Consider the following 12337-nt stretch of genomic DNA (forward strand, 5'->3'; position numbering starts at 1 on the left):
CTTCTAAGAAAAATAAAAATGTGTAAAGATTTAGTTAGACTACTGTGGCCAATAATAAGAATAGGCTAAATAAATTATGCTAAGTTCATTTAATGAACTACTATGCATGTATTAATATTACTGAAATAAATATCTGACATGGAAAAATGTCCACCATTTACATTTTTAAAAAATCTTAAATGCCTGACCTGTGGTGGCACAGTGGATCAAGCATCAACCTGGAACTATGAGGTCACCAGTTCAAAACCCTGGGCTTGCCCGGTCAAGGCACATATAGGAGTTGATGCTTCCTGCTCTTCCACCTCTCTCTCTCTCTATCTTTCTCTCTCTCTAAAATGAATAAATAATAATAATTTTTTTAAAAAGTCTTAAATGGAGGCTACAGAACAGTGTAATCAGGGTGAACAAATTTTGGTAAATATAAAACGTATTCCAAGATAGTCTAAGAAGATAGACAGCAAAGCATAGTGAATATTTTCCTTTTTATTCATCTGCATTTCTACAACGTACATATATTACCAGTATATTTTTCCTTGTTTGTTTTTAATAGGAATTAACAGAATTTGAGCTCAGTAGAAAAACCGAATTTCAAAGTATCACAGTTTGAATTGAATGGAATCATTTCAGGTTTTCTTAAATGTGCCTGTTACAAATCAAAGTTCATCATTTTGTTTGCAACAATTTTTAAAAATCAAGTGGTCATGTAAATGAGGATGCAAACTGACATAAGATGGCAAGAGAGCAATTGACAAAATAGCTACAAACCTTGTTCCAATGGCTGTTACAGTATAATAAATAAAATGACAGTGAACCAACAGACCTTTATTTTCATCTTCAAAGAACAAGCTGTTCTTTTTTTTCCAAGATAAACACAATTAACTTAAAAACAGCATTTACAATGCCTCTCTAAAACATTCCCCTTTAACGGGAAACTTCAGAGAATCTTAAAAAATATATATATATATTTTGTTGTCATTGTTAAGACAAAGCAGAATCTGACGTAAGTCAAGGGAACCCAGTCATACTTCAGGTCTTTCTCCTCCAGGAACCAGCATTGTTATATTATTTCCATTTAGCAAAATCTGGTCTAATTTAGTAATCCTTCTTCCTTCTGGTGTGATTTCAGTGACATCTTCCAGTCATCAAAGTCATCAAATCCTAGAAGTGTGCCAACAATTTCCTTATCACTGTTCATCACGATGGGAATTCTTGATCCGATGCACTTGTCCACAAGCTCTAGGCGGGGCAGCCACTGTGACGGGTTGGTGGTAGCGTTTGCCTTCGTGGTAATACCGGACTGGAGTTCTTTAATTTAAGGTGACCAATTGTCGTGGTTTTCTCATGACTGAGGGAATGTGGGACTATGCATTTTAAAACTGAATCCGAGGGGGTTCTTGGAACTCAGAATTTTTAGTGTTAAAACTAGAATGAGTTGGTCACTCTATTAATAATTCAGTGATGGATTTGAGGGCTTGAGGAAAGAATTACTCAACTCTGGGTTCCACAGCCAAGGTCACTAATATAGCACTGCCAGAGACGTGAGGAGAATGTTTCTATCTGGGTTGCATGAGGTGTTAGACCCTGACTGGCAGGGCCTGCCACTTTACAAGAAACTCGATTTTACCGATTCATGCCCCAGTGATCTGGCCTTTGGGAATTTAATTAAAACTTATAAATGATGGATAAGTAAATAAGAATGTCAATTTAAACTGTTCCTGTTAGTTTTCTAGGACAGCCTCTTCCCTGTTTAAGATATCCAAGAGGGCATTCCCTCTTGGGTGAGCCAGTGGCAGTGGGCATCACTGGAGGGAGTCTAGAAAATTGGATTTTAAACAACTTTCCACTGCCCATTTTTCTAGGGAGATCTATGTAGAATGCTTGTGGCTTGTGGAGACCATGGATCAGGCTTACTGGACTGATCACCAGCTCTGTCAAGCCTCTGTGCTTATCCTCATCATCTCTTTGCCTCGTCTCAATCCACTTTCCAAAGTTACAGTCCTTAGGTTTCAGATTCGTTTATACCACTCTATTTGTCTTTGGTTATGTGCTTCCTCTACTAAGTCTGTGTCTCATGCAAGTTCGAGGATCCATAGGGTCATATCACATGGAGTATTCTGGGAACATTACCTTGAACTGGCTCATTTTCTCTTCTTTGTTTAGTCAAAAGAGGCCCCCTGTTCCAGGCTTGAGCATCCTGCTTTCTCTCCATTTTTTTTGCAGCAGTCTTGTCCTCTCTCATTGGGATTGTTACTTCTGTGGCTTGCAGTCTCTCAGACCACAGGGATTTTTCACCATCAGCACCACCTGCTGCCCTGATTCCCAGAGGCTTCTCTCCCTTTCCACCTGGCCTTCTCACTGCCCTCTAATTGACACAAGTTGGGGTTTGCGTTTGCCAAGAAGAGGAAGGGGCTGCACTGGTGTGGGGTGATGGGTGATCTGGACATAGCCTTGGGGGTGGAGCCTGGCTCTGAAGCTATCGTTGAGTTGTTTGCCTGTGCTTACAATGCCTGGCACTCTGCAGTCAGAAAACGGAGGCATCTTTGTAGATCCAACTAGTTGTTCCTCCCAGGGAGGCCCAGTTGTGTGGAGTGTTCACTCCTCTGGGTTGGAGACCGTAGTAGTATCCACACCAAACTTTTACTCTGGACTAGCTAAGTGTTTGCTCCACCTGGGTCTCCACACTCTTACTGAACACTGCAAAGGAGGGCCCTGGGATGGATGGTGGCCGGGAGGTGGGCTGGCCACCCACGCACCTCATCTCATCTGCCCATTCATAATCCAGTGATGAAATGCTGGTTATCAGGGGCAGGAGCAGTAAAAGGGGAGAAGCAAAGCAAGGTACCCAGTGGTGCCACCAGTGGTGCCAGGTCAGAAGGGACCAGGTACAGGCTGGCTTTCCCTGAAGTCTTCTTCTTCCCTACTGTTGGTTGACACCAACCCGGCTGTATATTCCTGAGTCAGCCTTGGCAACCTATAGCGACAGGCTCCTTCTTTGACACTTTTTTTTTTTTTTTTTTTTACAGAGACAGAGAGAGAGAGAGATAGGGACAAACAGACAGGAACGGAGAGAGATGAGAAGCATCAATCATTAGTTTTTCGTTGCAACACCTTAGTTGTTCATTGATTGCTTTCTCATATGTGCCTTGACCGTGCAGCTACAGCAGACCAAGTAACCCCTTGCTCGAGCCAGCGTGGGTCCTAGCTGGTGAGCTTTGCTCAAACCAGATGAGCCCGCGTTCAAGCTGGGGACCTCGGGGTCTCGAACCTGGGTCCTCTGCATCCCAGTCCGACGCTCTATCCATTGCACCACTGCCTGGTCAGGCTTTTTCTTTTTTTTTTTCTTTTTTTTTTTTAAAATTATTTATTTATTTATTCACTTTTAGAGAGAGAAGAGAGAGAAGGGGGAAGGAGCAGGAAGCATCAACTCCCATATGTGCCTTGACCAGGCAAGCCTGGGGTTTTGAACCGGCAACCTCAGCATTCCAGGTCGACACTTTATCCACTGCGCCACCACAGGTCAGGCAAGGCTTTTTCTTTGACTCTTGTAGAGTCAGGCTTGTGGCCTCCCTGCCACCTCTCAGGCAGCCCAGGACCCGACTTCTGACAGCCTGTCTCTGCCTAGCAACCCTGCAAGGGTCCCTTTTGTGTTTTTTTTGTTTTGTTTTGTTTTTTGGTGTTTTTTTTTTGTTTTTTTTTTTGCATTTTTCTGAAGCTGGAAACCGGGAGAGACGGTCAGACAGACTCCCGCATGCGCCTGACCGGGATCCACCCGGCACGGCCACCAGGGGGCGATGCTCTGCCCCTCTGGGGCATCGCTCTGTCGCGACCAGAGCCACTCCAGCGCCTGGGGCAGAGGCAAAGGAGCCATCCCCAGCGCCCGGGCCATCTTTGCTCCAATGAAGCCTCGGCTGCGGGAGGGGAAGAGAGAGACAGAGAGGAAGGAGAGGGGGAGGGGTGGAGAAGCAGATGGACGCTTCTCCTGTGTGCCCTGGCCGGGAATCGAACCCGGGACTTCTGCACACCAGGCCGGCGCTCTACCACTGAGCCAACCCGCCAGGGCCCAAGGGTTCCTTTTGTACATAAGGGTCTGACCTGTCTGTTGTTCACTGGGTTTATAAAGCTTTATTAAAGATAAATAGGTTCTGGTCCTGGCCAGTTGGCTCAGTGGTAGAGTATCAACCCAGAGTGTAGAAGTCCCACACAGAAGAGGTGACCATTTGCTTCTCTATCCATCCCCTCTCCCTCTTCTCTCTGTCTCTCTCTTCCCCTCCTGCAGCCAAGGCTCCATTGGAGCAAAGATGGCCCGGGCGCTGGGGATGGCTCTGTGGCCTCTGCCCCAGGCGCTAGAGTGGCTCTGGTCGCAACATGGCGACGCCCAGGATGGGCAGAGCATCGCCCCCTGGTGGGCAGAGCGTCGCCCCTGGTGGGCGTGCCAGGTGGATCTCGGTCGGGCGCATGCGGGAGTCTGTCTGACTGTATCTCCGTTTCCAGCTTCAGAAAAATGAAAAAAAAAAAAAAAAAGAAAGAAAGAAAAAGAAAAAGAAAAAGGGTGTATTAGGTCAATAGTAAGCAAAAGAGAAAAAAATTCTTTTTTTTAAGCAGGAAAGAGAGAGAGAGAGGAAGAAACAGAGATGAGAAGTATCAACTCGTAGTTGCAGCACTTTAGTTGTTCATTGATTGCTTCTCATACCTGCCTTGACTGGGGGCTACAGCTGAGCCAGTGACCCCTTGCTCAAGCCATCAACGTTGGGCTCAAGCTAGTGTGACCTTAGGCTTCAAGCCAATGAGCATGGGATAATGTCGATAATTCCATGCTCAAGCTGATGACCCTGCGCTCAAGCTGGTGAGCCTGCACTCAAGACAGATGAGGCCATGCTCAAGCCGGTGATCTCAGAGTTTCAAACCTGGGACCTCAGTGTCCCAGATCGATGCTCTGTCCACACTGCCACCAGTCAGGGGGGGAACAAAACATGGCCCCAAGTTCCTGGGTGCTCTCAGCCTCCATATGGAGCTGCAGACACCTCTTAGGGCTGGTTCTTCACTTGTGTGCTGAGCTCTGCCAGCCCCAATCCCTCATCCACCGGGCCTGACCTTCTGGCTTTGATCCCAGACAGCCCGGGGTGATGAGGGTAAGAAGGCAGACACAGCTCCCCAGCTACTCTGAGCTGGGCAGTGGGTATACTTTGTAGATGTAGCCAGTTGAAGCTGACACCCCCGCCCCCGGATTGCATCTGCCCTATTTGCCCAGATGTTCAAGGTCCCTGCGTCCTCTGACAAGCATGGGCCCATCCAATGGCTCCAAAAGGCCTCAGAAATGAGATCATCCTACCCCAGTTCTGTGAGGTGTCACAAAAGGCACAGCAATGTACAATGGTTAAGAACACTGATGCCAGTCAGGCAAACCAGGGTTTGCCTCCCTCTCTGCCATTTATTAGCTGGGCAACCTACTAAATTAAACTCTTGGACTCAGTTTATTCATTTATAAAATAAGATTAATAATATCTACTACTTGAGGAACAACTAAGTGGAATGAGTTGATGCTTCTCTCTCAAATCAATGGAAAAAGTAAAAAAAAAAAAAAGGAAAGAAAAATATCTACTACTTCAGAGGGTTGTCATGAGGATTACATAAAAGAATGCTTTGGATTTAGCACAGTGCCTACACACATTACTGCTACTATAATCCTTACCCTTGGGGGGGGGGGTATATGGGCCTAGGAGGGGCCTGGACACCACAGTCGAGGAACTACCTGCTTTGCCCTTTTGGTCCTGAATATTTAAATCACTATGTATTTATTACTTCCCTGCAATCTTCCACCAGAGCGGAAGGAACTGGCCCTTTGAATAACGAGATCACATGAGAACAGAATCATGGTGCCTTAGCTACAAGTCTTTTTTTTTTTTTTAGATTTTATTTATTGATTTTAGAAAGAGAGGAGGAGGAATGGGAAGCACCAACTTGTAGTTGCTTTTTGTATGTGCCTTGATTGGGTAAACCAGGGGTCTTGAACCCACAACCTCAGCATTCCAGGTCAATGCCTAATCCACTGAGCCACCACAGGTCAGGTGCTATGGGTCCATTTTTGACCCTGCTTAGTCTAGGCTTCAGGTTTGGTACCCTGACTTAACTGTCCTAGACTCCAGCTGCCTGACCAGTGGCTCTCATGGCCTGGCTCTTGGGCACTGCCCTACTACTTGCTAGATTAAAGGTACTGGGGCAGATTCTATTGCTTGCCCAGGGTCGGGTGGTGGTGGTGGTGGCCACAGGCCTGCTGCCATGACAACCAAAGGACACTGATGTAGGAATGTGAAACTGGTGGAGTGGAGAGGGTGGGAAGAAACTGGGATCCAGGGTGTCAGAGAGCAAAGTAATATATATGGGCCTTTTTAGCCTGGAAATGAATTTCTCAGTAGGTCAACCCTACCCATATTCTCCAAAACGAGGCAGGAGAAGGAAAAGCCAGGGAAGGCCGTTTGCTCAGAGTTGAAGATGCTAGAAGTGGGGGAAGACCCTATTAGTGCTAGAGAGAGAACAGGCATTCCCCTTCCCCAGTTCTCTAAGCCTTCAAAGAGACCAGTGATTTGATTTATAGCCAGTGCTTTATTAAACATAAATAGTCTCATAAGAGGAAAAATAAACATGTCCCCAGGCCAAAAGAGAGTATGTGTATTTATGAAAAAGAAATGTGTTAGGTCCTTGATCTGTGCTCTGAAGGGATGGTCAGTCAGGCAGGGCCTGGGCCAACCGGTAAGGCAGATGAGGGTCTCGGTCCTGGGGCACTCACTGCTCCTGGGTGCCCCAGGAGATGTAGTCTGGCCGCGTGGCAGCGTGGTACTCGTCGATGAGCTGCTGTACAATCTCCCTGGACGTGTCCAGCTCATCAAAGTTCTCCTTGAAGATGTCCTCCTTGCGGAACTGCTCCAGGAAGGCTTCCCGCTTCCGTAGCTTGTCGTACTGGCGGCAGGTCCGCTCAAAGAGCTTGAAGTGTATAGAAAGCAGGGTCACGAGATACTCTGAGGACCAATACGATCCAGAGAGCCAGGGAATCAAGGCTGGGCTATCGTTACAGTAAAAAAGCCAAAGCAGAGCAGCAGGGGTGGAGAGGTGAGGCGCAACCAGGGGAAGTATGGGAAATAGGTAAAGCGTGAAACTCACCGAGGAGATGCTGGTATGGTTGGCCATCATGAGCCCGCTGACACGGTGGGCAGACGGCAGGTAGGGAGACTTCCTGGACAGGGCCACCTGGATGCTGGCTGGGCCCCAGGGGATGAAGTTGGCCAACTTCCGTTCCCGGATCCTCTGCAGGCTCTTGTGCACCTGGAGTTGGAACAGGAGTGGTGGTGGTCACCTCTCCTCTACCCCGATGGGTCCCAGGGGTGGAACGAAGGGGTCCCACCTACCTGAGTGGGATCCACCTCCCCCTGGATGATGTTGAGGATGGCAATGTAGCAGTGGTTGGTCTGGCGATCCCGGCCGGTGGACACCATCACGTTCTTGGGCTGTAGCAGCCGCCTCATGACATCCAGGACCGTGGTCTTCCTCACACTGGCCACCTGAGGGGACAGTGGGCCACAGTGACGAGGCCAGCACTCAGGTCAATATCCGGAGATGCATGGACAGAGAAGAGTAGGCAACACATGTTCCCCACCAGACTCGGGGCAGTATGGTCTCTTTGGGGAGTGTCTTTAGATTCAGGTCTATACTGAGCCTCTGCCGTGGGATCAGGAATCTTAGGCAGCCTCAGCTCAGCAAACTCATGTCCCTGTACAGGAGCATAAGCAGATTCCATACAGCCCAGCCCTTGCAGGGAGCCAAAGGCAGGGGAGAGAGGAGAGCAAGTCAGCACGGAACTCATCTAGTCTGTGCCAGTCCCTGAGCACAGAGCCTCCTGGGGCAGCAGGGAGAAGAGAAAGACGAGGTTAGGGCTTCTGGGCCCCACACCGAGAGCTCTTCTTACCGACTGGTCTGTGGTGAGGGGGGTGTAACCAGTCATGAGGAAATGGAGGCGTGGTGTGGGAATGAGCGAGGCGATGAGGCCGATGAGGTCGTTGTTCATGTAGCCAGGGTAGCGCAGGGTGGTGGTGCTGGCCGACATGATGGTGGATACCTGGGGATAGGGATGCCATGTCATGGCTCTTGACCTGGTTGGAGGGCGCTCCTTTCACCAGAAAGCACTCCAATAGGGACAGATTCCAGTCTAAAGGAGTCCAGAAGTGGGGGCTCACCAGCTGGTTGATCTGGGAGAAGGATGGGTTCTGGATGTGCAGGCGGTCTGTGGCGATCCTGTTCAGGGCTGTGTTGTCCAGCACCACCTGGGGGGATGGAAGAGGGTGGCAAATTTTGGGGATTAGAAAGAACAGGACCTCTGCCTGAGCCTGGGCTTTGAAGTTTAATTTCCCTTGGGCCTCAAAGCCGGAAAGACCTACCCAAAAGGGACTTACACAGGACTGGGGCCTAGGAGGTCTCAAAATGGAACTTTTAAGTGCATAAAAATGATGAAACAGGGGGATTAGAAGTAGGGAAAGGTAGAATCTAGGACTCACCACACAGTCTGCATTCTGGGTCAGCCTCTTGAGTGTGAGCAGTGAGTTGTAGGGCTGGACCACCACATCGCTCATCTCGTCCTGGTTGGGAAACACTGAGTATGTCTGCACCAGCTTCTTGGGGTATCTGGTGGGGGTTGGGAGAAGAGAGTCAGAGCAACAGACTGGAGGCTTGGTAAACATGCGGCTCCCAACAACTTTTGGGAAGCAGCTACATCTGGATGGGGAAAATAGCGTGGGACCATGAGATCAGTAGAGAAGGTAGACTTGACTTTTGGATGTCTGTAACCTTCCCAAACGACAGAGAGACATCTTAGGATCTAGGGTTCCAATTCCAAACTGTCCAAACTCCCTGAACCTTTATCTCTTAATCTAGGTCTGGATTCTAGGCTCCACTCCCGGGATTTGGTTCTCAGCCATCATATCTTGACTTTCCTCACTACGGGAAGAACTAGAGGTCCCTTTCCTGCTCCAGTGAGTAGGAAGGCATATCTGGAGGGACTCCCAGTTACTTAGGAAACCAAGTCCTCCCAGCCGCTCAAAACACAGACGTACCTGTCGTTCAGCCGTTCTAAGAGGTAGGAGCCTAAGCCAGAGCCTGTCCCCCCAGCGATGGAGTGACACAACACAAAGCCCTGCATGGGAAAGGGGCAGTCAGAATCTAGGTATCTTTTTTTTCTTTTTTCTTTTCTTTTTCTTTCTTTCTTTCTTTCTCTTTCTTTCTTTCCTTCCTTTTTCCTTTCCTTCTTTCTTTCCTTCCTTCTTTCTCTCTTTCTTTCTTCCTTCCTTCTCTCCCTTCCTTCCTTCCTCCCTTCCTCCCTTCCTCCCTCCCTCCCTCCCTCCTTTCTTTCTTTCTTAGACAGAGAGAGAGTGAGAGAGAGGGATAGATAGGGACAGACAGACAGGAACGGAGAGAGATGAGAAGCATCAATTATTAGTTTTTCATTGCGATACCTTAGTTGTTCATTGATTGCTTTCTCATAAGTGCCTTGACCGTGGGCCTTCAGCAGACCAAATAACCCCTTGCTCGAGCCAGCGACCTTGGGTCCAAGCTGGTGAGCTTTGCTCAAACCAGATGAGCCTGCGCTCAAGCTGGAGACCTCGGGGTCTCGAACTGGGTCCTCTGCATCCCAGTCCGACGCTCTATCCACTGTGCCACCGCCTGGTCAGGCAGAATCTAGGTATCTTGTGGCAGGATTTCAAATTGGGCCCGTCCCACAATTTCTCGGAATCCTACCTTTCTGAGCCCTCTCCTCCACTCCTCTCCCCCCACACATAGAGCTTAGGCGACTTCGCCTTATTTCCCTGAAGGTCTGGAGGCTTCCAGTGCAAAGGGTACATGGGTGAGTCTCATACCTAACAGGTGGCTTCTAAAGGGCGTTACTGAGCCTTCCCTATGTCAATTTCCACCAGCATTCCTGACCACTTACCTCTAGACTGTCACTGCCATCTGCCTCCCGGTCTATGATATCAAAAATGTCCTCATGGATCTTCTCTCCCTGTACAGATGTGGGGAGGGTCAGAGTGGCAGGACCATGAGGCAAGGACTCCGACATCAGAACAGCCACCCTTAATTCTCCTTATAGCACCTAGAAGTCCTTTTTGGAGCACAGTGGCCCTGCTTTTTATTTTCGCTGAGAGGCAGTGTAACAGTGGTTAGGAGGAGGCACTCTACATCCAGACTGCTTAGGCTCATATACTAGCTCTAGTTCTATGTAGCTGAGTGACTCTGGGCAGGTTACCTAATCTTTGCATACCTCAGTCTCCTCATCTGTATAATGAAGGTAATAATACAAGTTCATATACCCTTATCTAAAATAGTTGGGGCTTAGGTTTTGGACTTCAAATATTTCAGATTCTAGAATATGTACCCAGAAGATACATATAATGTATGTTCAGAAAAACACTAGTGGGGTCTGAGGTGTGCTAATCAAATACAGGAATATTTCTGCAAAGAGAAGTATGCATAATGACAATAAATTGAGTAGAAGTTATAAAATAGCCTGTCTCCATTGAGAGTTGGTTTTGCTGCTAAATAAGTTATACATAGTCTTTTGCTTTCAGGGTTTTTCTTTCTTTCTATTTTTGATTCTAGAAAGGCAGCTAAGTGTCTGTGGGTTAGAAGGTTAAACAAGTTAGCATGGTTTGGTACACAGCACTAGCTAGTTTCGTCTCTCAATAATATTACATAGCCCTGGCCGGTTGGCTCAGTGGTAGAGCGTTGGCCTGGCGTGTGGAAGTCCCGGGTTTGATTCCCGGCCAGGGCACACAGGAGAGGCGTCCATCTGCTTCTCCACCCCTCCCCCTCTCCATCCTCTCTGTCTCTCTCTTCCCCTCCCGCAGCAGAAGCTCCACTGGAGCAAAGATGGCCCAGGCGCTGGGGATGGCTCCTTGGCCTCTGCCCCAGGCGCTAGAGTGGCTCTGGTCGCGACAGAGCGACGCCCCGGAGGGGCAGAGCATCGCCCCCTGGTCGGCGTGCGGGGTGGATCCCGGTCGGGCGCATGCGGGAGTCTGTCTGACTGCCTCCCCATTTCCAGCTTCAGAAAAATACAAAAAAATAAAATAAAATAATAATAATATTACATAGTTGACCTAGAGAAAGGAACTCCCCTCAGCATCTCTCTCCCTCTCCCATTTATACATTCTCTATCTGATTTCATCTCTCTAGGGGAAGTCACAGGGCCTGTCTCCACACAGGAAAAGTGTTGAGCCTCCTGCCAGGGAACAGCAAATGACCTGGGAGAATCCACTGGCCCAGTTATTGCCAGCTCCTCCTCCATGCTCTGACAGGTAGATGTTCTCTGGGTTGTAGAGCTTGGCATAGGGGGAGTTGAGGATGGAGTGGATCACCCGGGGCTCCAGGTCCAGCAACACGGCCCTGGGGATGTAGTGCTCATCGTCTGCCTGTCAAGGAGAGTCCAGGACGGAACCCAATTAGCAAAAGCCTTGCCAGTCCTCCATCCTCCCAACTCTCCTGCCTACCCTCCCACCTCAAGCCAACCACTCTGGCTCCTTTGCCCAGAGGGCTTCCCAGTAGCAACCCTCTGCCCTTCCCTTTTAGGCCCCTTGGGCAACTGCCGGCTCTGGCCAAGTCGCTGGTTGCACCTGGTAGAAAAAGACGTCCTTGCGGTCAGTGCCCTCGGTGGCGAATTCCTCCACGATGCCCTCGGGGCTGATACCATGCTCCGCGCACAGTTGTTTCCAGAACTCGAACCCAACTGGGGTGGAGGGAAGGGGTGGGCGGGGGAGAAAGAGGAGATCTGGGTCTGGGCAGGTTCCAACTAGCAGCTGGGGGACTGAGCGCCTGGGTCGGGGGATAGGAAGTCAAGCTTCAGGAGTCTCCCACGACCGAGGAAAGGGCTGTATGCCAGCGACTGGGCAGGGAAAGGGCCCTCGGGGCTGGGCAACTGAACACTGGGTCAGGCATGTCTCGCTTTTCGATTCTGGGAAGGGCAGATGGGAGTCTAAGATCCCGCAGCGAGATCTCACTGAATCTAAGGAGCCTGGCCAGTAGAAGGGCTGGAGGTTCGCTCACTCTGATTGCCGCACTGGCCCAACTGTAGGGTGATGATTTCCCTCGGCATCGCTCCTCAGGCACCGCCTTGCAGCCGCTCTAGCTAGCAAAGCCGCCGCTCGCCAGCCCGCTCACCGCACGACGCAGGCGCCAACCAACCAGCCCCGCCACGAACTTTCTCCGCTCCAATGGCAAGTAAGTTCTGGTGATGGCACTTCCTTATTCATTTGGCTTCAGTCATGCCAACTACGCGTGCGCAGTTCCGGATGGGTCTCTGCTC

At 49.4% G+C, this 12337-nt stretch overlaps 1 protein-coding gene and 1 pseudogene across 1 annotated transcript; both read right to left on the minus strand.

Annotated features, from left to right (window-relative positions):
* Nucleotides 1-1019: 1019 nt before the first annotated feature.
* Nucleotides 1020-1195, minus strand: LOC136393698 (U6 snRNA-associated Sm-like protein LSm5 pseudogene; annotated as a pseudogene).
* A 5385-nt stretch (nt 1196-6580) lies between these two features.
* On the minus strand, nt 6581-12334 carry LOC136392107 (tubulin gamma-1 chain). The gene is made up of 11 exons (XM_066364120.1): nt 12079-12334; nt 11649-11761; nt 11280-11447; nt 9974-10042; nt 9099-9178; nt 8544-8670; nt 8226-8312; nt 7958-8107; nt 7401-7553; nt 7156-7317; nt 6581-6978 (listed from the first exon to the last, which is right to left on the minus strand). The coding sequence occupies exons 1-11, from the start codon at nt 12125-12127 to the stop codon at nt 6781-6783; spliced, it is 1356 nt and encodes a 451-aa protein (XP_066220217.1). The 5' UTR covers nt 12128-12334; the 3' UTR covers nt 6581-6780.
* Between the last annotated feature and the right edge of the window lie 3 nt (nt 12335-12337).

The sequence above is a fragment of the Saccopteryx leptura genome, chromosome 2 (assembly GCF_036850995.1).
Source record: "Saccopteryx leptura isolate mSacLep1 chromosome 2, mSacLep1_pri_phased_curated, whole genome shotgun sequence".
Classification (NCBI taxonomy): Eukaryota; Metazoa; Chordata; class Mammalia; order Chiroptera; family Emballonuridae; genus Saccopteryx; species Saccopteryx leptura.

What these genes read in the sequence shown, in the direction of transcription:
- LOC136392107 (XM_066364120.1), bottom strand. Translation starts at nt 12,127, where the DNA reads ATGCCGAGGGAAATCATCACCCTACAGTTGGGCCAGTGCGGCAATCAG. An exon ending in CCCAGAATGCAGACTGTGTG is followed by an intron (nt 8,313 to 8,543) that starts GTGAGTCCTAGA and finishes CCATCCCCCCAG; the next exon opens with GTGGTGCTGGACAACACAGC. An exon ending in ACCATACCAGCATCTCCTCG is followed by an intron (nt 6,979 to 7,155) that starts GTGAGTTTCACG and finishes ATACACTTCAAG; the next exon opens with CTCTTTGAGCGGACCTGCCG.